The following is a 24,802-nucleotide window of genomic DNA, read 5'->3' as shown; positions in this document are numbered from 1 at the left end:
GGTTCAATCGAAAAATCTGATCTGTAGTCGAAACACCCTCTCTGAACCCTGCTTGGTAAGGGCTCATAATAGCACATTCTTCAATCCAGTTCTGGAGGCGGTTTAGTATCAGTCTACCGAAAATCTTTTGAGGAACATCGATAAGACTGATAGGTCTGTAGTTGGCTGGGAGCAGGGGCGATCCCTTTTTAAATATTGGGACAATCTCTGCGCCCAGCCAAGTACCTGGCACCTCCATACCCCCCAAAACGGAATTAAACAATGTCAGTAGGTAAAGTGCCCAAACGTCCGGTTCGTGTTTGAATAGATCACCCGGCAGGCCATCTAGACCGGGTGCCTTGCCTGATGCCAGCCGTCCAATAGCCTCACGGACCTCCAATAATGTAAATGGAACCCCTTTCGGGGAGTCACTGACAAGCTGAATAGTATTAATCTGTGCTCTATCAGTTACACTATATAGGGACTGGAAGTGGTCTTGCCAAGCCTTAGCTGAAATATTGGGCTCTATTGCAGGGGCCAACTCATCAGACCCGGTGTTCAAATAGCACCAAAATTTACGAGAATCTCCACATGCCAGGGAGACGGTGAGTTTTAGCCATTTTTCATGCTCCCATTCGCTTTTTGCATGACCAATCAGGCGCTTGTATGCCGTTCTCCTGGCCCTGATCTCCACACTCCCCTTCCCATCCTTTATTGAAGCCAGGAGATCAGTTTTTGCCTTACGGCATGTGGTGTTGTACCAGAGAGGACAAACAGTACGTCCTTTAGCCCTTTTTGGGGTGGAGAAAAGGATTTCGGACACCGCTTTAATGAGGTCCTCATGCAACAGCCCCCACAATATATATGTGTCCTGGGTACTGGCTAGCTCCATTAATGCATAAGCCTTTTCGAGTGAGGGGATAACCCGGGCATACAGCCTGGCTATCTTCTCTGGGTTAGAGGCTCATTTCTCCCACTTCACTCTTCTATTATTCGTGAGGCCATATCCCACCTCAGGTGTCTCTATCTGTTCCCTCCTAACCTCAAGACCAGGGTGGTCCCATTCCAGTTCCAGAGCATTGTGGTCACTATCGACCCTTGGGATCACCCGGAAGTCTCTGATAAGTGACCACAACGCCAATGGGACTAGGATGTAATCAAGTCTTGAATCCCTACCCACTCTATTATATGTGTATTTTGGAGGGATGTCGGATTTTATCCGTCCATTACATGCCCGAAGGCCATAATTCAGGGTTAAGGATGTGATTTGTACAGCCAGGGGCGTCCAAGCTCTTGGGCCCTGTGCTTCCAATGGAGGTACAGACCACACCGCGTCCTCATCTTGAGCTAGAACGTCCAGTAAGCCAGAGAGCGGCTCAAAATGGCAGTTTAGGTCACCACCTATTAGAAAAGGAGTACCCTCCGGGATTTCCCTTAGGACGTCCGCAAGCTCCTCTATAAGTACGCGACTCTTGCGCGATGTTTACTGGTGTTGAATAGACATTTACCAGCAAAAGACTATGTGAATTTGGCCATTTCAACAAAACAACAAGTATATCCTCCCTGCTCAGTGGGAGAACAGCGGCACTGCATCCCAAATCACTAGCCACCCAAGTTGCAAGTCCTCCCGAGGGTCGCCCCCTACCCACCCATTTTGCGTTTATGGAAAATGCAGCAAAACCAGTAGGATTGACTTCTTCTCTCGCCCAGGTTTCTTGGAGCAGGCATATGTCTTTGCCCTCAATAAAGGAACTCCATTCCGGGCAGTTCAATTAATTGCCCAGGCCCGCCACGTTCCAAGATACTATCTTCAAAGAGGGGCTGGTGGTGCTCTCAGTTAATGAATTTTGGAGCGTATCCATGTTAAAGTACGTCCCCAATGGTGCATTGGTGTCTATGCTGCCATCGCTAGCCACTATCGCCTCCCTTACAATGTATGGAGAGCAGGCAGGCCTTATAGCTACCTCTCCATTGGTGTATTTCTCCTCTAGGTTGGCCTTCTCCCTAGGAATGGCTGGGCATATTTTGGTGGCAAGAACACCCATATGACCTCTGCCTTCCCCACTCCCAGTCTCACTCAGTCAATCTACCATATCTAGGTTACTAAACCTATTATGAGTAGAAAAGTGATCGTAGCGCTGCAAAGGTGGGGGCTCCCTCTTTCTCTATCACCCCATCTCCCTCCTCTTCTGTGTACAAGTTCCCAACCCTCCTCTTCCTGCCCGTATCTTATGGGTGGATAGAAGAATGATAAAGGTAATGCTTGAATAGAAGTCCCCTTGTCACGATATGGCCAGCTACATATATGTGAGACAGTCATGGGGTCCCTAAAATTAACCAGGACACAGTCTCCGTGGATAGATTTCCTGGTACCACCCAGCCATGGGACTCTTCTCACCATGAGGTCCTCACTCAGTATTCCTTCAGGGAGGGGCCTATTAATAGAGAGCCAATTAATTACCTTATTTTTTAGGGCTTCAACCGATTCCCGAGAGGATGGTTTTAATTCGGGAACACCTGATAAAATGACAGTGTACGGACTAGCCTCCGGAGGCAGGTTGACTAACCTATGTTTATTACCAATGCCCAGTTCCCCGTCTGCAGGCGCAGCTGACTTCTCCTGGGGGCTTACATTTGCTGTGCAAGTTGGAGCTGGTGGATTAGCCTGTGATATGAGCTGTTGAATGTGTATAGGCTTAGGTACAGGGCCCCTTTCCATTACTGGGGGCACTATTGTGGTCTTCTTGCCACTATGGCTGGGCCCTCCTCCCATACATTGGCTGTCTTTTTTGGCGACATCTGCTAAATGTGCAATTTCTTTTTCGATGTTCACTAGACAAATTTCTATCTTTGCTAATCGCGCTTCCACGGGATTAAGCATTATCCTCATAAGAGCGCGAATATCAGAGAGAGTAATGTCCTCCTCCCCCGAAATAGCATTTGTACCAAGGGGAGTCTGCCCCGATGTATGGGAGGGTGGTACCCTTGCTTGCGGTGGCAAATTTGGCCCCTTGCTAGCTGTACCATTTTTCTTAGCCTCGCACAGGGGGGTATTCTTAGCGATTTTGGACCTTCTCCCTCCATTGTTTTGTTCCCTTCTTTTCCTTTTTGGGATAGCTCCCTCTCTCTCCCCCCTGCTTTGACTGCATAGACTGATGAACCCTGGGAGTAGTTCCATCCGTATTGGACAGGGTCACATTGGGTGCAGGTGGGGGTGGGGGGGGGCTTGGGTAATGGTAGAGGTAATATACTAAACTCTACTGGGGCAGAAAAATCACAATCAGTATTGGGAGTAAAGGAACCACTTAGATCAGCTGCACCAAGCGTGCCATTTATCCCCCTAGCCCCAGCATCTGATGATATACATTCCAGTCTTTGTTCAGGGGTGGTTGCGTGTGCAAGGGGTCCCAAAGAGGATCTCCTTACCCACTCGATTATTTGCGAAATGCGTCTTTCTAAAATAGAAATTTCGTCAATAAGGAGAGAGCCCGCTTTAGCAAAATAAGTATCCAAAGTTCCTTTTGGCATCCCAGCAGCCAGTGTGGACTTACTCCTCGTCTCTCTTGCGGCCATGGTCCAAAACTGGATACGGGAAATATGTAGAGGAGGAGTCGAGGACCAGGAAGGGGGGCCCAATCCCTATCTCGTCCGTTCTCGAACGGCCTCAAACGGCCCGCTCTTTGCCCGGTCTTCGCCCGGTCTTCGCCCCGAGCTATGTCCCGCGCGCGTTCCGCTAGCGCGTATGGGCGTGTTGTCTATTAAATGCTGACGGCAACAGGAGGAGGAGTATGCGGGAAGAGGCCCCAGCTGCAGCGGTGATGGTCGCGCTATGCAGGCTGGTCCTCACAGTCCCACCGCCAAGTATATCCCTCAGAAAAGGCTCCCCAGGTCCGGCAGTATCAGCGATCACAGTAGGCAAGGTTGCAGCGAGCGGCTCCCGCGAAGCGGGGGCCGCGAGTCTTTAAATGAGCTGATGGGCTGATGGGAGGAGTGTGCGGGAAGAGGCCCCAGCTGCAGCGGTGATGGTCGCGCTATGCAGGCTGGTCCTCGCAGTCCCACCGCCAAGTATATCCCTCAGAAAAGGCTCCCCAGGTCCGGCAGTATCAGCGATCACAGTAGGCAAGGTTGCAGCGAGCGGCTCCCGCGAAGCGGGGGCCGCGATACTTTAAATGCGCTGATGGGCTGATGGGAGGAGTGTGCGGGAAGAGGCCCCAGCTGCAGCGGTGATGGTCGCGCTATGCAGGCTGGTCCTCGCAGTCCCACCGCCAAGTATATCCCTCAGAAAAGGCTCCCCAGGTCCGGCAGTATCAGCGATCACAGTAGGCAAGGTTGCAGCGAGCGGCATATAAAAGTTGTCTTCATCATACTGAGGGACAAACTCGTCCTTATCATCGTCACCATCACTGCCAAAAGGTGGTGGGTTTAGCCAGAGTCTGATCTGAAAAAATGGCAGAGTACTGGAGCGCTGCTCTTTGGCAAGGGTTCTTTTGTCAGTCAAACTGTATTGAGGCCAGGTCCATTGGAACTGTGCTGGAACGTGGCTTCGCTGAAGGTTGCGATGGATTCGGTTTGGTGTCAGACAGGACAATAGGATCGACGTCCTTCACCATTGTCAGTGGCATCAGTGCCAGCATCAATGCGGCATGAACAGTCATAGATCGCTGTGCCAGGTTTGGAGTCGGCTCCAAGCCTGAGCTAAATCTTTGGATGAACCCACAAGTGGTAACCCGACCAAAGACTCCCTCAAATTCGTGGGGCCGAAGACACGCCAGTAGGGAGCCAAAGATGTAGAGCATGGCCTCCTTGAATGCCTCAATCTGTTGTGGCATCGCTGAAAGACCCAGAAATTGGGGTGCATTGGAACGAGCTGCAGAATTAGCTCGTCAGTAGGGGATCAGGAAGAAGGCTGGGGCGAGGCCCCCTTGGAAGCCTTGTGTTTCTTCTTCGATTTAGACTTACCCGAAGGCTTGGATCACAACAATGACTATTTGCAGGGCCGCCTGAGACCGGGTACAAATCCTTGTTCTCAACTTTGAGCAGGAAAGGGCCTCACCTGACTTCCTGCAGTGTTCAGCGACGTACAGCTTGGCTTTGGGGTCTCGGATCGCCTTTAGGCACACTACCCGACTTGCAACTTGGAGCAACGGCACAACCCAGACACCAGAGGCTTTATTTACCTCATGAGGATCTGTAGCAGATATTTTTTTGCGGCAGTCCCTACAAGGCTTAAATCCTGAAGTATTATGAGGGACACGCCCCATGCACACTTGAAAAATGTTTGACAAAAAGGCTCGTCAACAGACAAGAAAAAAGTTAGAGCTAACTACAGATTCGTATACGAAGGTGCAGAATGAAGGATCTGAAGTCATCCTGTTTGTGTAGGAGATTACAGCCGTCACTTCCGGGGCAGAGCATAGTCGTCCATGAGTCACACAACGCCACCTGTCGGCATACACAGGTTATGCTGAAAGGTCTTCTGGACCCAGTGGGCACCTGGAGACATTCTACAGGTGAGGAGTCTATGGTCAGAAGTATCCATCAGAAACCACTGCAAAGACAATAGGCTCCAAAGGCGTGCCCTATTGGCTTTGCCATGGCTTGTTTTTTCAGAGTCAAGAAAGAGGAATGATAACAGTATAATCCAAGCATATCTATCTGTAAAATATAAAAGGAAAAAAGATCCAGCTATAGTGTAGCAAAGTATTTACATTTGCTATCTCGTCACAGTTTCTAAAAGGATTAACCTTAACATTACCTCTTCATGGAAAAAAAACATCAGAGGCTTCTATCGGATCTCGAATATTTATTTCTGAGAACACACCCAATTTTGTAGAGAAGAGAGAGAAGGCATAATGCAAGTGGTGGGAAAGTCCAGTAGGCAGAAAATAAAGAGGCAGAGACAGTAGTTCTCTTGACGTGATTTATTCCTTGGAGGCACGTCTTGTAAGTAGCGAGTATGCATAACAAATGAATCCACACCCCAACTCCCAACCTTCTAACCTATTCAGAACATTACAACTCCACGACGACGCGAGGTAGCCACGAGCTGTGACAAAGAATGTTACGCTCGTGTCTGCACGCATCGAAGCTCCCACACAAGCAGTGCAAATATTTGTGGGGCTTGAACAGAAATATAAACACAGATACCACATCGGAGGTCTAATTCATTCTTCAGCACATTAGATTTCACAGGAGATACGGCAGGGACTTCCGACACTTTTGTTAAAATGGTTAGCACTTGAAAAATAAAAATGATGTTCCTTAAGTAATTAGGATGTCTGGATGTCTCTCTTATTTATTGAATGTGCTTGAAGGTCATGATGAGCAGGAGCTCTTTTACATTTGCGATGCCCGCTCTCTTCTAGAAAGGTGAATCTAGAAAGCCATGTGGCTTAGTTCATATTGTTGTAGCCTTAAAAAAGACCCTCTCGTAAGGTTCTGCCTGAAACCTCAGCATGCATCAAATTTGCCCAGACCTACACTACTTCATGTATAGCATGGACAGGCTGTTTCTTTCCAGTTCTTTTGTGAAGTACATCAGAGCTTTAGCCAAATCTGGAGTAAAAGCTGATTTAAGCCTTTTAACTTTGCCTACAACTGGACTTATGTCAGCCATTACCTCATTCTTTGCTGCCTATACTGTTTAGTAGATTCCGCTCCATCGGTTTGGCCGTTTTCAGCATGCTTATATGATCAAGGCTCTTAGTAGATTTGGTCTGGTCAGCAAAATGATTTGTTTGATTAAATTACTTTATCTCAAACCGACAGTAAGAGTTGCTATTAGGGGATAAACATCTATCGTAATGAGAGTGATTAGATTGATAGTTACCGATATTAGTTCCAAAGCGGCTTTTTTCGGAATTGAATAGTATATTGGTGGATTTCATTTGGAATAGTGCCCGGAGGCTGAGATAACTCAGGTGAGCGAGCGCGGGAAGGCTCTCGTACCGGGCCCATTTTTACTGGCATCCACGGCAGGAGTTTTTGCCCTCAAGAGCAGGGACCTTTGTTGAACCCATTAAGAGACCTCTTAAGGTGCAAAATACATACAGCTGACAAGTGTTTTGTCAGACGGTCTTTTTGACCTGAAGAGGCCCACCAAAATTAGTTTGTGGCTCGAAACATCAAAAGTGGAGTGGTGATTGTGCAATATGGAATAGTTTCTATTCTTGAATAGATATTTATAGTTGGCTGCATATTAAAGTTGTAGATACCCATGATGTATACATGCATCATATTTTAATGGTTACACCATTGCACTTATGAGCACTGCGCCGTCTTCACTTTTTGATTAATTTGGCACTTTTTGGATGAATAATAAATTACGAGGAATGTAAATGATCAACTTTGAAATGTAATTTAACTTCATGGGTAATCACAACTGAGATTTCTGGTAAGTCATTGCAGTGCCACACATAGCAGGCGAGGGCGCCCAAGAGCCCAGAAGCATCAGCGCGTATATATATATATATTCACTGAAAAAACCATAGGTTTCAGACATGTTATAGTTAGCGGAAATTTTACTGATAAAAAAACCAATGAAATTCCCCCGTTATAGTTAGTGCAGGCAACTATAACTCACGCGACCGCAATCCTCTGCTGATGCTAATACTGTATTTAGACACTTATTTGCCCATGTCTTCTTCCATAAATTTTTAGCTATACATATATTACAAATATTTTTTTTTCATAAAGACACATATGTCATCAGCAGAAGATTGCGGTCGCGTGAGTTATAGTTGCCTGCACTAACTATAACGGGGGAATTTCATTGGTTTTTTATCAGTAAAATTTCCGCTAACTATAACATGTCTGAAACCTATGGTTTTTTCAGTGAATTTGCAAGGTTTTTTAAATGCTAATTCCTAACTATAACGTGTGTGAAACCTATGGTTTTTTCAGTGAATTTGTACGTTTTTTTAAATGCTAAGTTACTTTACGCCATTCGTGGCGTGCACGCCCACTTAACGCAGTTCGTTCCGTGCGCGCACGGTGCGCTTCGCGCACCGTGCGTGCACAGTGAGCACGCGGTGCGCTTCGCGCACCGCGCGCCCACTTTACGCAGTTAGTGCCGTACACGCAAGGTGGGCACGCAGTGCGCTACGCGCACCGCGTGCCCACGTTACGCACCGTGCGCACATGGAGGACATATTATGCGCTTCCTTGTGATAGGTAATCTGTTAAATTTAATTTGTAAGTGATGACAATAATATGCCATGCACAGAGAGTGTTTTTTTTTTTTTATTAAAATTTTTAGCGTAAGCGCACCGTACGCGTACGGTAAGCGTAATCGGCGAAATTTTCAAAAAATAAAAATTTACCGTTTTTGGCCTTGGGGGATCTTTGAGGACTCAACTAACATGGCTATGTGCATGGGCGCTGTCTAAACAGCCCCTTTATATGTTTTTTGCCTTTGTTTACAGCCCCCCCCCTCAGAGTGCGAGAGAGAAAATGGCGGCCGCCGCTTCCTGGTTTCGACCGATTCGAATGTTTACTTAGATGTAACAGCCAATCAGAATCGCGCTCGCGCACGCCACCGTACGCGTACGGTAAGCTTACGGTAAGCGCACGGTAAGCGCACCGTAAGCTGCCACAGATATATATATTGATTTAAAGGCTATTTTCTCAGAATCTACTGAACAGATTTACACCAAACCTACAAAAGGCACTTCCTTGACCTGAGGACTACCTCTCTGCCAAATTTCTAGTAATTCTGTTCAGCCGTTCGGGCTGTAGCCCTGTCTAAAGGTCCTATGGAAAAATGCATGGGAAAAACGCGTTTTGGGACCCCCCTTTTATCTCAGCCCCCGCTTGACGAATCCCCCCCGAGACTTTCAGGGTAGGAGCGTAGCGCCCCACCTATTTTGAGAAATTCGCGAGGATTCGTCGACCGGCGCCAAAGTTATTCAAAATAGAATGTTGCGGATTTCCTATGGAAACAAGGTCCTAACTATAACTACCTACTGGCGACCGCCAGTAGGTAATATTTATATATATATATATATATATATATATATATATATGTGTGTTGTAGAGCGTTCTAGCAGGTGGATATTTCTTCTAGTAAGTGTCCTGAGAGCCAGCCAGTTACCGACTGTAATTGCACAGCCAGATAGTAATGCTTGACATTAGGGGGTCTTAGGCTGCCACGATCTACTGGAAGCCTAAGTCTAGTAAGCACAACTCTGCGACGGACTGTGTGCCTAATAAGTTCAACTAGGAGAGTATCCAATTCTCAAAATAATTTGTGAGGAAGGAACAATGGCATGTTTGCTAAAAGAAATATAGGAGGTGGGGGAGCTTCACGATTTTTGATTTATCTACACACCCTATAACTGATATTGGTAGTGATCTCCAGAAAGCAACAATTGATTTGTGGGCGCTTGCCATCTTGTAGGTCACAGGCCGAAACATAAATTCTGATTATGAAATAGTGAAATAAGGAATTCTCCTAGCAAATGGGTCTCCTACCTAGGATAAACTTAATTTGTGCAATAAACTTGTTTTAATTTCAATCTTGCGTTGCCTGAGACTTTATGGGAGTATTCTAGTACTGTGCATCATTCTTTAGTGGGTAGTGTCATATTAAATTATAGTTCCCAGGTATCTCGCAGTTTCTGAAGGGAGATTTGGGTATGGTCGTGGATGGCTCTGTGTAGCCAGCGCCCAGACCAGGATGCAATTTTGTAGGTCTCAGTCTGAATTACAAATTTGGATTCCTAAATAGCGAAATAAGGTTTCCTAGGAAATGGGTTCTCTCTATAAGTCAATTCTTATTTGAGGAATGGAAGGGTTAAACGTGAATAGACGAGATTTCTACTAATTAACAAAGATATCCAAGGCCTCTCTAAATTTTCCATGGAGGCTGCATATGCTGGAATGGTCATCCTTCAGGTCACACAAGTACAAAAGGGCATCATCTGTGTATAGTGAAATGACATGGGCCCTATCATGCAATGAGATTCCCCAAGATTTCACCCCATTGTCCACATCAGCACTGTCAGGGACTTCATGGTCAACACAAAAAGAAGGAGGGAAAGGAGGCATCCCTTTCGGTTTCCCCTTTTTATTGTTAAAGGAGTTGAGATTAGCTAGCCCAGTGTGAACCTGGCTTTCGGGTCCATGTAGACGCTTGAAAAGTATTATAGTATGAGGCCAGAGGCTAAAGGCGGCTAGAACCAAAAAAGGTAGCGCCATCTCAAGGTGTCAAACGCCTTTTCTAAATCTAAGACGAGGCAGGATACTGTAGGCCATTCTGCGGAAGCTGCTTCCATGACCCTATAGGGCTTTCTAATATTCTGAAACATATTACCCCCAGGGATAAACCCATTTTGGTCTACATGAATCATGTGGGGAAATATTTGCTGCGGGTTATCTGCAAGACTCTTACTAAGGAATTTGTAGTCTGTAGTGAGAATTAGAATTAGTCTGTAGGAGAAACTTGCCCTGTGCACTTTGAATGGCACCCCTTTTTCCTTTGCTTATTGTTCACCTTCTAAGCATCTTTGATGTGGTTGGTGAAGGTTTTGTCTGGTCTTATTAGACCAAACAATTTTATGATACACTTGGTGCTTCTATCCAGCGCTATACACTGGATGGGATGGTTCTGTTTTTATCAGTGCTCTTTTCGCAATTATAATACTTTGCATTCATAATTACAGCCCTGAAGAAGTCGAGGTATATATTGCCTTACGACAAAACACGTGTTGGCTGTCTGGCTGTATGAAGATGTATTATTGAAGATATCAACATCCGTTTTATGGATTGCCTCATGTAGATATTTGGCTGTGAAAAGGAAAATTGATCCTGAAATGGAAATTTGAATTAAAAGTGTACTGGAACGAACTTGTTATCATATTACTCTTTGAGTGCTTGGAATAGGGATTCTTTTGCTGTATGTGCTCTCTTCCTTGAATCCTTGAAGAGACTATTTGGAGTTGAATTGGTAACCGACCCCCCCCCCTTCCTAGTAGCACCTACATTAATATTGTCAAATTGAATATCCCAAGACTTACTGCAGAGCGCCCTGTATTTTCGTTTGGTACCTGGTTACCATATTCTACAAATTGTATCCACAGCAGGTATATTTCAAAGCTGAAGTACTTGAAACTGTTGAGCACCGAGAGCCTCTAGCAATCGTATTTCACTGAGAACAGAAGAGCTGAGTAGCTGCCATGTGTGGCTGAGTCAATCTGTCTGTTACCCCCAAATCAACTCCACACCGCAACTGGAAACAACAACTATATTTAACAATGGTATAAGAACTCTGAAACCATTGTTATATGTATATGAAATGAACTATACAGCTAACTAAATATATAGCCAACCGGTTGACTACTGCTAATGAATTCATTCTTTGCAACTAAATATGAACATATGTATCAAGCATGCAGTGACTGAAGACAAAGGATCTTAGGATCACTGACATACCAAGTGGATTTCACAAACACATTTTGATAATGTCTACTTTATCGTAAGGGTCAAGGAGTAAGCCTTTCTCCAAATTCTGTTTGAGTAATGCCTGTGTTCTGTTGTTGTTCTCCCTGGCTGCATAGTGTGACCATGCTCAGGTCTAGATGAAAACCCACAAGATTAGAATTTAAATTAATATACTTCAGAATGTATTCAAGACAACCTATATGACTTGAGAAAGTACAGGTTGTATCACCACCGCCAATCGCTGCCAGAGTTTTTGGTTCTGTATTCTGTTCCTATTTTTTTGTTATTGTTACACTTGTTTTGTCCCATGAGATTTGTTCAATACATATGGCAAGGAGAAATGTACTTTATGATGTTGACCGCGGACTTAGTCCCATTGAGAGGGTACCGCCTTTTGCTATTAGGGGATAAATATCTATCATAATGAGAGTGATTAGATTGATAGTTACCGATATTAGTTCCAAAGCTGCTTTTTCGGAATTGAATTGTATATTGGTGGATCTCATTTGGAATAGTGACCAGAAGCTGAGATAACTCAGATGAGCGAACGCAGGAAAGCTCTCGTATCGGGCCCATTTTTACTGGCATCCACAGCAGAAGTTTTTGCCCTCAGGAGCAGGGACCTTTGTTGAAACCAATAAGAGACCTCTAAAGGTGCAAAATACATACAGGTGAGAGGTGTTTTATCAGACAGTCTTCTTGACCTGAAGAGGCCCACCAAAATTAGTTTGTGGTTCGAAACATCAAAACGGGAGTGGGGATTGTCCAATATGGAATAGATTCTATTCTTGAATAGATATTTATAGTTGGCTGCATATTGAAGTTGTATATACCCATGCTGTATACATGCATCATATTTTCACGATTGCACTTATGAGCACTGCACCGTCTTCACTTTTTGATTCATTTAGCGCTTTTTGGATGAATAATACATTACGAGGAATGTAAATGATCAAGTTTGACATGTAATTTACCTTCATGGGTAATCACAACTGAGATTTCTGGTAAGTCATTGCAGTGCCACACATAGCAGGCGAGGGCGCCCAAGAGCCCAGAAGCATCAGCGCATATATATCTATGTGTTGGAGGGCATTATCACAGGTGGATATTTCTTCTAGTAAATGTCCTGAGAGCCAGCAAGTTACCGACTGTAATTGCACTGCCAGATAGTAATGCTTGACATTAGGGGGTCTTAGGCTGCCACGATCTACTGGAAGTCTAAGTCTAGTAAGCACAACTCTGCGACAGACTGTGTGCCTAATAAGTTCAACTAGGAGAGTATCCAGTTCTCAAAATAATTTGTGAGGGAGAAACAATGGCATGTTTACAAAAAAAAAATATAGGAGGTGGGGGAGCATCACCATTTTTGATAACTCTACACACCCTATAACTGATAGTGGTAGTGATCTCCAGAAAGCAACAATTGATTTTTAGGGGCTCACCACCAGGACCAAGTTGCCATCTTGTAAGTCCCATGCCGAATGATAAATTCGGATTCCAAAATAGCGAAATGAGGAATTCTCCAAGCAAATAGGTCTCCTACCTAGGATAAATTTAATTTGTGGCATAAACTTGTATTAATTTGAATCTTGCGTTGCCTGAGACTTTATGCGGGTATTTTAGTACTGTGCATGATTCTTTAGTGCGTAGTGTCATATTAAATTATAGTTCCCACATATCTTGCAGTTTCTGAAGGGAGATTTTGTATGGTTTTGGATGGCTCTGTATAGCCAGCTCCCAGACCTGGATACTATCTTGTAGGTCCCAGTCTGAATGACAAATTTGGATACCAAAATAGCGAAATAAGGTCTCCTAGAAAATGGGTTTGATCTATAAGTCTGTTCTCATTTGAGGAATGGAAGGGTTGAACGTGAATAGACAAGTTTTCTACCAATTAACAAAGAGCTCCAAGGCCTCTCTAAATTTTCCATGGAGGCTGCATATGCTGGAATGGTCATCCTTCAGGTCACACAAGTACAAAAGGGCATCATCTGTGTATAGTGAAATGACATGGGCCCTATCATGCAATGAGATTCCCCAAGATTTCCCCCGATTATCCACATCGGCACCGTCAGGGACTTCATGGTCAATGCAAAAAGAAGGAGGGAAAGGAGGCATACCTGTTGGGTTCCCATTTTTATTGTTAACGGAGTTGTAAAAAATAACTCACTAAATATTTCCTTCATGGCAATGGTTATACTAACACCACCTTGTTCTCCCTGAGAAACCCTTTCAGGATAATTTAAGTTGTAGGCGTCCCTTTACGTTCACGGCAAGCCTGATTTGCGATTATACCAGTTGAATCCCACACACTTGGGGTTGTAACTGTCACCCTTTTGCACATGTTGCACGTTAATCATGTGATGTGTTATGTTCGTCTTGAGGTTGCATTTACTTAGTGAGTTATTTTTTATTTAATATTTCTTAGATTATTGGAACCCACTTAATTTCGGTTCTTTGTGTGGAGCGCAAGTTAAACTTATACGTATAGCGCTGGCAACCCATGATCACCTTAATACAAGTCATTTGACATCTACTTTGGAGGGTAAGTCCTTGTTCTTATTAATTACTATCCACTTTATTAAGAGTTTTTTATTCTAATTGGATACCTTGTTTGCCTGGACTTCGCCGTGGGCTGTTCCCTGCACCTGTGGTGTTTTTCTTCTGCCGCAGCTCCTCGCCGGACCCGCTCCGCGGGTCCCGCTTCGTGGTGTGGAGAGAGGCGCCTTGAGCATAGAGGGGCTCTGATCTTGGACACCGGACTCTGGGCTTTGGCAGGCAAGTACAGGGCTGCGAGCGGACCCGCAGGGACTCCAACTCCCAGGAGCCCCTGCGTGAGGTCAACCCACAACACCTGGGTCGCTCTCCCTGACTGCCACGCCCCCGCCCTAGCACTTGAAAGCAGCCCCCTTCCTGATCGACGTGGGATACCTTGTTTGCCTGGACTTCGCCGTGGGCTGTTCCCTGCACCTGTGGTGTTTTTCTTCTGCCGCAGCTCCTCGCCGGACCCGCTCCGCGGGTCCCGCTTCGTGGTGTGGAGAGAGGCGCCTTGAGCATAGAGGGGCTCTGATCTTGGACACCGGACTCTGGGCTTTGGCAGGCAAGTACAGGGCTGCGAGCGGACCCGCAGGGACTCCAACTCCCAGGAGCCCCTGCGTGAGGTCAACCCACAACACCTGGGTCGCTCTCCCTGACTGCCACGCCTCCCGCCCCCACCTCCTTCTCTTTTATTTTTGCACTGGGATCCCGCTGCGCGGGAGCGCGCGGGAGGGCGCCGGGAGAAGCCCGGGACAAGGGCGGGGCCGTCTGTGGCCGTCGTAGGCCGGGCTGGGCCTACCCTCTTGGTTCTGCCGTTTGCCATCAAGTCCCTAGCACAACAAGCTGATAAATTGCCCCATAGCTATCATCACACTCTAAGATACCATGCCGTCCCCGGTAAAGGAAAGTACCCCCATAAGGCAGGCAGGAACAAAAAATATGACCTTAGAGAATTACTTTCCTCGGGCGGGGGGAGATGGGGACAAGGAGAACACATTAAGCCGGCTCAGAGCTGAGCGGAGACGCTCTATAGATAATTTGAAAGGTAGACCTCTAGGAGACTATCCTCCCACACCTAGCGAAGACTTGACACTAAATGAAGATGTTCCGATCCTGCTTAGGGATGTTACAAAAACGCCCCCAGTGGTACTTATGAGCTCAACCCCAGTGAGTAGCACAAGCCCAAGTAGGGGGACGATTGACTTAATTTCTCAACCGCCCCCAGCATCAAAGTCTAGGTAAGCCAAACCTAAAATAGCTGTAGCACAAGGGGTTTTTGGGCCACCACCAAACAAACGTAGGAGGAAGTCGAGGGGTGCCCAGGCTAAAAACAAACCAAAGATCCCTCATTCTGATTTTGGGAAGTCATCCAAACCCTCCATATCAATTGTGACAACGGTGGCTGACTTACATTCTAAACCCGCTGCACAGGATGGTGTGGCTCCCGTCCTGACTAAAGAGATGGCTAGCAACATTGTTAATGCCCCCCTCTCTGTTGCTCCGCTGGGTAATTTGGAATTCCTGCTTAGGTCACTTTTGTTACCAATTAGTGAAAGCATCAAAAAAGTGGAAATCAGACTAACCATTCTTGAGGCTACACTAAGTAGTATGAAAAATCCGGCCAATTCTCATGAGAGGGCTCCTAAACCTATTGCCACCCCAACAGCTCCAAAAAGTGTTATGCATCTTGCTCCCTCACAGGTTGCAACTGCGGCCGCCCCACCACAAACCCAGAGGAATAACCCTGCCCCAAATAAGCCACCTAACCCCATAGGACCTATACCCCCTGCAAATGCTGTTCCCCCGGTACAGCCCCCAGATAGTGTTGCACCGACTCCACTAATGAAGCTTCCCCCCAGGCCACGTAGACCCAATTTACCACCAGAGGCGAATGACTTTACAGTAGTCATGGCGGGCGTCCCACCACTAGAGGCAGGTGAAGCCGAGGATTTCTGTGCTCTGAAAAGTAGGGTGATTAAGTGGCTAAATTTGAATAGACCCTTACCCGTACACTTAAGCAATGAGATCATAATGGTCAGAAGGGTGCCTTGGATAGGGAGAACACGCAAATCCATCATAGGGGATTGCATATTGGTGAGCTTCAGAGATGCTGGAACAGTTGCTCACATATGCCAGGGAAAGAATAGATCACAGGTAACAACAATTCAAACACTTCATGTGTCTTTCTTCTTTCCCCCCACCCCAGCCCCTGTACACGTGACCCGTTCATATGACAACTGGGAAAGGGTGGGTCGAAGGGGTGTTCATCATGAGTTCAATCCCAGGCCATTATTTAGCCGCCCAGAGCTACCCTTCCATACATTCAATCGGTTCCACTGCCTGGATGGTCTTGAGGGGGTAGATTGACAAAGAGATAACGGTATATGGGGTATAGGGGGTAGAGGGGTTCCAAATGCTGAGTGGGAGAAGCACAGCCCCGAGGCAAAACAAAAGTCATCAAGTTGCGCCCGGAGTTATGTGCTGGATGAACCTAGGGTTGCAGATATTGCATGTATAGGTGACGCACAGGGACCGGAATTGGGAAAACAAGTGCGAGAATCACCTGGTGGGTCACTGGGAGGAGGGGTCCAGGGGGGTGAGGCACTAAAAATCATCTCATGGAATATAGCTGGCCTGGCTGGGAAATTTAATAACAAAGAGTGGCTTGACTATATCAGAAAATTCCATGTAATTTGTCTGCAGGAGACCTGGGCCCAGGAGAATAATTTCCACCTGCAAGGGTATAAGTGTTTTTTTGTTCCTGCTCAAAAATCAAGATCAGGGAGAGCCATGGGAGGTTTAGCTATTTATATAGATCTGAGCCTTCCGGGAAGTTACACTTGCCTTGATTGGAATTCCCACAGGATTCAGGCAGTCAGGTTCACTGGGAAAGGTCTTAGATTTGTTGCAGTAAACCTTTATAACAACGAGATAGCGGGATCTAACATCTCTCTTGTTACTGAATTAGATAATAGGTTGGGCCAGGTCATAACAGGCCAAAAAAATGGGCAGCCACATGGGTTGGTGGTTATGGGAGATTATAATTGCCACTTGTGCCCGGCACTGGTCCAAATAAGCACAGATTGGTCCCGATGCCCTATGGAGAAGGGACCGCATTTCTCTCATACGCCGTTGGGCTCAGTTTTCAGAATGTTACGGTTTAAATATGACCTTGAACACACCATTAATATGGTAGGGATGCAGGAGGATGGCACACTCCCCCCCACATTTAAGGGTAGAGGATGCTCTTCCTTCATAGATTACATTCTGGTCTCAAGGTCCTTAATTAATAAGACAACTAGTGTAGGGATCGAATGGAGTGGCTTTAGTGACCATAACCCTCTTGTTTTGGAGCTGCAGTATATGGTGGGTCTAAGTATTAGAGTTCAACGCACCTTCACTGAGAGAGCAACAGACCAAGGCAGGAGACTAAAATGGGCTAAAATAGACGGGGAAAAGTTCTACAAGGGCCTGGTGGACGCAGGCATACTTGCTATTAATGATTGTTTGGACACAGAAGTCCGCGGACCGAGGATAATGGAAGCTTTCGACCAGATCGCTAATCTGGTCGATGGTTTGCTAAAGACTAGTGTCCCATTTAAGAACCACGGGAATCCCCGATGGTTCGACAAAGACTGCTCTAAAGCTTTGAGGGAGCTGAAAAGCTGCCTTAAGACTAAACCAAGGGTCCCCCACAAAGTTAAGGTGTGCAGAGAAATTTATAAAAAGGAAATTAAGAGGAGGAAACTTGCCTTGCAGGCGGAAGCATGGGCAGATTTACGAGAAGCGGGGGAAAGAAAGGACCTAGCAGGCTTTTGGAAAATAATTAATAACCCAACTTTCCAGGAAAAAGATACCCCGGATATAGGGGCTAATATTCTCCCAGAGCAGTGGGTCAACCACTATAGGGGCCTGTACAATCATGAGCCTGGTTCTACTGTAGACCTACCGGCCATTCCAACTGAGGCTCCACTGGTAGAATTCTCCATTAAGGAGATCATTGCAGGGATTGAGGGCCTGACCAAAAATAAAGCTCCGGGGCCTGATGGAATCCCCCCTGATCTGTTTTTGAGTAACATCGAACTCTGGGCTCCCCTAATGACAAGGGTTATTAATACTGCTATCATCTGTGGCCTGCCCCCGTCTTGGTCCACGGCAGTAATTGTGCCGATTTTCAAAAAGGGCAACAGGGATGACCCAAAGTGCTACCGCCCGATCTCCCTGATTGATGTGTCAGCAAAACTTTTGGGGAGGGCAATTCTTAATAGACTGTCCGAGTGGACCGAGGAAAAAAACATCTTCTCGGACACTCAATACGGATTTAGGGCAGGGAGGTCCACTAGTGACCAGTGCCTGAACCTTTATTTGCTGACTGCCAAGTATACCATGGCTAGTGATGAATCCATTTACATGGATCTGGCAGCAGCATTTGATCACGTCAATAGGGAAAAATTGTGGGGCATGATGCTTAGTATGGGGATAGAGAGTGGTCTAATTAATATATTGAGGGAACTGCACAGTGACACCACCGCCAAAGTCCGCTTTAATAGGGAGGGGGGGCTGACTAGTTCTTTTCCCTGTAAGAGTGGAGTCCGACAAGGCTGCATTCTTGCTCCCTTTTTGTTTTCCCTCTATATTAATAATTTGGAGCAGTTTCTGTTGGGTCTGAAGGCAGATTGCCCAAGGGTTGGGTCGCGTCATATTCCTGTTCTGCTTTATGCAGATGACGCGGTACTGATCGCACGGACACCAAGGAGCCTACAAATCCTGATTGATGGTTTTGTTAGGTTCATGAGTGCCTTGGACCTTTCTGTAAATCTGAGTAAATCCTATGTGCTCCTGGCGGGGAAAAAAACCACCTCTAAATTTACATACAAAATAGGGAGCCACATTGTGGAAGAGGTCAAAACGTTTCCATACCTTGGTGTAACATTCGATGGTGCCCTGCGGTTTGATACCCTGGTGGAGGAACGTTGTGGTAAAATGATTGCATCTAACGGGGCAATTGCTAGCTATGGCAGGAGGCTAGGAAGATGGTCCCCGGAACAGGTGATAAATCTGTACAGCTCAATATCATGCTCCAAGGTAATTTACGGGGCAGAAGTATGGGGCTTTGTCAATACCACTAGTATCCAACGTGAAGAAAATAAATATCTGAAATCACTCTTGAGGGTACCACAAAGTACTGCTGGTTTGATTGCCCATAGGGAGCTAGGGAGACCATATATAGAAGATTTGATAAAATTGAGGCCTATTATCGCTTGGTTAAAAATCTGGTACAATCCTGATGCGACACTTAGTAGAGAAATCTTATTGGACTGCCTAAAAAGGGACAAGTGTATGCGCATCCCCTGGCTCCTTTATGTGAAGAATACCCTGGAGGAGCTATGTTTTGGGAACCTCTTTACTCATCCTGTAACTATTGTAGCCCAGAATAAACTGCATGTAGGGAGAATTTTTCTAGAGCGGAAAAACCTACGCAGAGATGAGGCTGAAGGGTGTAAAAAGACAGTGAGGGCCCATCACCTAGTGAAGAGCGTGGAAGGTATGGAGCCATACTTGTTCCTCATGTACAATGCACAGGATAGGTTCCTGATGTGCCGTTTCAGATTGAACCTTCTCCCATTTATGTTGGCATCACCAGCGGGGTTTGCTACATCAATAGAACAGAAGGGGCCCGGCGGCTGCGACAACAGGTCTCCGCAAGACTCCCTTCATTTTGTTCTACTCTGCCCCTTTTACTCAATGCCCAGACGCAGATACCTTGTAAATATTTTAAAAAATGCTAATTTGGTCCACGCTAGGGAGGCACTTGTATTCTTACAGAAAGCTGAGGAACCCCAAACACTGTGTAGTATTATGAACTTTATCAAGGTAGCACTTCGTTTAAGGCTTACTAGAGGAGAAGACTGAAATGTTTTTACTTTAACTTTTAAGTGTTAAATATGGCTATATTGTTGTATTTATGTTTTGTTAATTCACTGTACAAAGAACCCTGAAAAGTTTAATGATTTTTTAACATGTAAATATGAGTGTGCTTTTATGGTGTTTTTTAATCACCGAATAAAGATTCTTTGACTTGACTTGACTATTCTAATTGTGTTTGTCTTTAGATATAGGCCTGAATATTAGGGCATTAATAATTACTATATTCTTATCAGACATCATTTCATGCACCCTCTTGCTTAGATTGACATACAGCAATACATATGGTTGTTTTTAAATATATTTATATATTTATATTGATCTTCTTACCAGATTACTTATTCTGAACGTTACCGATGTATGTGGGATTATGACACATGGCATTGCTTTATCCGTTGGTCAATAAGATTTGAATTTGGTGAGTTTCGGTTTCATTTTGTCTCTTCCGGTACTCTTATCCTACTTTCCTTGCTGTTTCTATCAAATTGTATCTTGCACTCACACTACAAGTTACATTGGACCTATCTTGCCTCAGGTCCGTATTCTCTATATGTTCTTGTCTATAGGATTACATAGGATTAGATATTTACTGAAATTCGTAAACATTTTTGGCTTATAGCTACATAGTTACACGGCTTTTTATAAATGTGATTGAATATGTTACCAAATACCTATGTTTTGTCTTTTCATGTTTCACTTGTTTCTTGTCTGAGATTGTACATGTATATGTTTACTTTTTATGACTGGTTTTTATGTCTTTTCTGAATCCTGAAGTTGTGGGATTTTTTAAATATTCATAGAACTGTTTATGTCATACGACATTTCTGTCTTAAAGTCATGTTTGTCGTCTATATATTATAAATGTTTTTCTATGTTGTGATGTCAATTATTTGCAGCCTTGAAGAAGTTCCAGTGTGGAATGAAACGCGTTGGCTGAGTATCTGTAAGAAAATAAAGGATATAACTAAAGATACCGATTTGTTTTGGACTTCTCCTGACTGGTGCACCTTCCACTTTTGTTTGTTTCATCTGTATCTGACCTTCAGTGGGGTTGCTCTACGACGCACTCCGGAAGCATTGTGCACAGGATCCGAATACTAACTATGAGACTTTGGGATTATAAGTGCTAAACTAGTAGTCAGTCGTAGTTCCTACCTTGTATAGCAATAGGGGGTAGACAGAGTGGACTACTGCAAATCAGGTAAGTGCAGTCAGAGGTATGTATGTATGTGCGGTCTTATATAGCGCTCAAATTACCTTTGGGCATCTCGGCGCTTGCATTGGGAACCCGTCCTGGTTTTTCCCTGTGAGATAACCCGTACTGGGCATCCCCAAGGTGAAAGCCAGGCATCCCGCCGCGGGGGGCCGTTGTGGAGATTAACCAAGCTTGTTGCCCAGAGCTGCATAGTGTGAACTCGTGCTTAGAGTAGGCACCGAAGCGAGAATTATCGAGTCCGTGGACAATTGGGCTCCAGACCCTACAACAACAGGGTCTTACCATTTGGCGGGTTCCCAAAAGAAAGGAGTTAGGAGAAATAATGTTGCAATAAGTATTCAACTATCCTCACAGTATCCTCTGTGTGCCTTCATGGCAACACCCAGGAGGACCAAATACCCTCTATATCATCCCAGAGTCCCTTATCATAGAGCATTAGAGACCCTGAAAGTGTCCACCCCACATGTCTCCCTCCAGAGAGGACAGGTTCAAGAAGAAGCAACATTTACAATACAAAAGTGCTAAATGATATGAGAAAATTAAAAAGAGTTGTATGCTGTTCACTGCAAGCCATCAGACATCTGGCGAGTAACCTTTTGGGGCGAGTACAGCTCATGTAAGCCGATTGAAGAAGTATCATCTCTGTCAGAACCCTCTGAGTAGATGACAAGAAGAGTATTGGGGGGGGAGATGGGGTGCTCAAAATGCAGCTGCAATTACCAACGCTGAGAGTCTACCATCTCAGGCTTGCTCCGAAGAAGGAGCTGGTGTAGGGGTCCCAGAGGTGCTGGGGCTTGACCTGGGTGTCTTCTGCACCATCTAGGAGCTTTGCTTGGCTATCTGTTATGGGTATCAGTCTGTGAGGAGGTGTCCTGTCTTTCAGGAGTGAGATTTTTGCCCTGAAATGTAAAGGCATCTCTCCAATGTCAGGAAATATCTGAAAGTTGTTTTGTAGTGGTTTCAGTCACCCCATTATCGTTTTCATGCAGTAGATGAGCGGGTGTTTGTACGTTAAGAGTGTCCAAACTTATGAACAGAGACCTCACAGGGCCCGCCTAACACTTGTATCCTCCCAATATTGACAATGGGGTGGTGGAAGCATGCGCAGCCCTCTGCCCTAGACTGACTCTGGAAAGTGAGAGAATCAGAGTTTATGTTATGAAGATTTCAATAGAGTTACACAGTGACCATCTCAGGGATTACGACTAGTGTCGTAAATGCATCCATCAGAGAAGCAAGCAATGTTGATCAGGATGCGAGGTGGGGGGAAGGGCACTCAACTTGCTTGTTGCCGCTCTTGGGTCATCTTGTCCATTCACGCAGTACAGCAAGAGCAGTCCGGGATGATCCTGAGGGAAACAAGGGGATCTTCAATATATCTGGAGGAGTGTAGTAAGGGCTGTAACTCGAATATTATATGGCTGTTTACCGCTAGAAAATGCTTTGGTCATTGTTCGGTATTAAACTTGCACCTGAGATGGAGGTATTGATAGTAAACTAGTCTTGGGTGGGGGCGAAGTTAGGCCCATGTCTTAGTGGTTGCATGGCTCAGAAAGAGAGTAGAAGGAGATTCCCTGGTGTCCAAGGAACTCGACTGTCTGTAGTTTTGAGGCAGGAGTGGGAGCCAAGTGCGAGGTTTGTGGAGGATTCCCTCCTCCACGGTGTCAGGGCCACAAAGTAGTTATATTTCAAAGCTGAATTACTTAAAACTGTTGAGCACCAAGAAGCTCTAGCAATCAAATCACTGAGAAAGGAAGAATCGGATAGCTGCCATGTGTGGCTGGGTCAATCTGTCTGGTACCCAAAAATCCACTTCACACTGCAACTAGAAACAACAACTATATTTAACAATGGTATAAGAACTGTGAAACCATTGTTATATGTTTATGAAATGTAATATACAGCTAACAAAATATATAGCCATTCCATTTTACTTGGTTGACTACTGCTAATGAATGCATACTTTGCAACTAAATACGAACATATGTATCAAGCATGCAGTGGCTGAAGACAAGGGATCTTAGAGACACTGGCATACCAAGTGAATTTCACAATTTGGCCAAACACATTTTGATAATGTCTACTTTATCGTAAGGGTCAAGGAGTAAGCCTTTCTTCAAAGTCTGTCTGAGTAATGCCTGTGTTCTGTTATTTGCCTGGCTGTGTAGTGTGACCATGTTCAGGTCTAGATAAAAAACAACTAGATTAGAATTTAAATTAATATACTTCAGAATGTATTCAAGACCACTTATATGACTTGAGAAAGTAAAGGTTGTATCACCACCGCCAATCGCTGTCTGAGTTTTTGGTTCTGTATTCTGTTCCCATTGTTTTGTTATTGTTACACTTGTTTTGTTCCATGGGATTTGTTCAATACATCTGGCACGGGGAAATTTACTTTATGATGTTTACCGCGGACTTAGTCCCAGGTTATTCTTGGGACCACTGCGAACAATGGGAGGGCACTCGACTGTATGTATACCATTTTTATGTCAATCTCGCACATTGTAACCACGTGCGCCAGGATATATACAGATGACTCAGCATTTCCTCAATAAAAACAAAGTGAAAAAAAATTAACATACTTTTTTCTAGCACATACCTCTCTTCTGCCTCCTGTCCCACTAACCCATCCCACCCACCCCCTTGTTTGGAAATACTGCCTCCAAAAAGGAGCCTTGAGCAGACTGTATATTTCATACGGTTTTAAGTAAAATGGTGATGACAGAGGAACCATTTCATGCTTAGTTGATATTATTATGCTGCAGATGTGTTTATGTCTAAACCCAATAGAAATACTCCAAACAGAATTTAAATTAAAGCAGAACAATTGCCACGGAGTGAAAATAAATACAAAGCAAATGTTGCTAGAGGTCAAGGCAATGGCCCTCTTCTTCCCCCTTTGAATTATACTACTTTCGGCTTCTCCCAAGGCGTCTCATTCCAGAGAAATAGAAAGCATTTGAGTTGGTGATATAGAACATAGACATAAATAGAACACTGCAAGCTATATAATAACTATATTAAAATGAACTTACGGTTCAATATCGATAGTTTGTTCTCCAGGACCCGGGGTTACAGGAATGCTTCCACCATCTAGACTATCTGAAGGAAGAACACAATTCCAAGTACAGAAGCATCAGAATAGAAGAAAATGTGTACACAATTATGAAAGTATGACAATAATAATAAGGAATATAGTCACATGCCGTTTCAAACTATTTTTGAAACAATGTCTCTGCAAATCTCTTGCAACCTCTTGATCATACTGTTTAAGATGTCTACTCTGGCAAAGATAAGTATAGACATTTGTTTGATGAGTTGTTCATTTCTTGGAGGAATATGAATCATGTGTTGAACATTAAACTTAGGTTTGTAACTCTTCTTACAGAAGTAATGCAATTTTTCAGGATTACAGGGTATTGGGTCGGTGTATGGTCCTGCACTAACCTTGACTACTAACAGTTCTTCAATTATTAGATACAAAACAAGCAGCAGAGGTCCACTCCTAGAACTGAGCTAAGCAGATTGTGATTTCTTGGTGGTTTTGTGGACCTTTTTGAAGCGGAAGTGGTATCTGGTGTTTTATATCTTAAAACAGTGTTATCATGTCAGTGTAAGGCCACAGAACACAGCTACTGTAATATCCTGATAACAGATGGAGTATTTTAGCTTGTTGCAGAAGGATAGGATTTTGTGGAGGGT

At 44.8% G+C, this 24,802-nt stretch overlaps 1 protein-coding gene across 3 annotated transcripts in view; it reads right to left on the bottom strand.

Moving 5' to 3' along the window:
* Positions 1 to 24,802, bottom strand: part of TRERF1 (transcriptional regulating factor 1) — a 753,074-nt gene that overhangs the window by 205,635 nt on the left and 522,637 nt on the right. For all 3 annotated transcript variants that reach the window (XM_085612831.1, XM_085612833.1, XM_085612832.1), the window contains one exon: positions 24,136 to 24,202. In XM_085612831.1, coding sequence (XP_085468957.1) covers positions 24,136 to 24,202 — 67 coding nt within the window. The remainder of the gene's footprint in view (positions 1 to 24,135; positions 24,203 to 24,802) is intronic.

This window comes from Triturus cristatus, chromosome 6, assembly GCF_964204655.1.
Source record: "Triturus cristatus chromosome 6, aTriCri1.1, whole genome shotgun sequence".
In the NCBI taxonomy this organism is placed as follows: Eukaryota; Metazoa; Chordata; class Amphibia; order Caudata; family Salamandridae; genus Triturus; species Triturus cristatus.
This window is presented reverse-complemented; position numbering and strand designations above follow the sequence as displayed.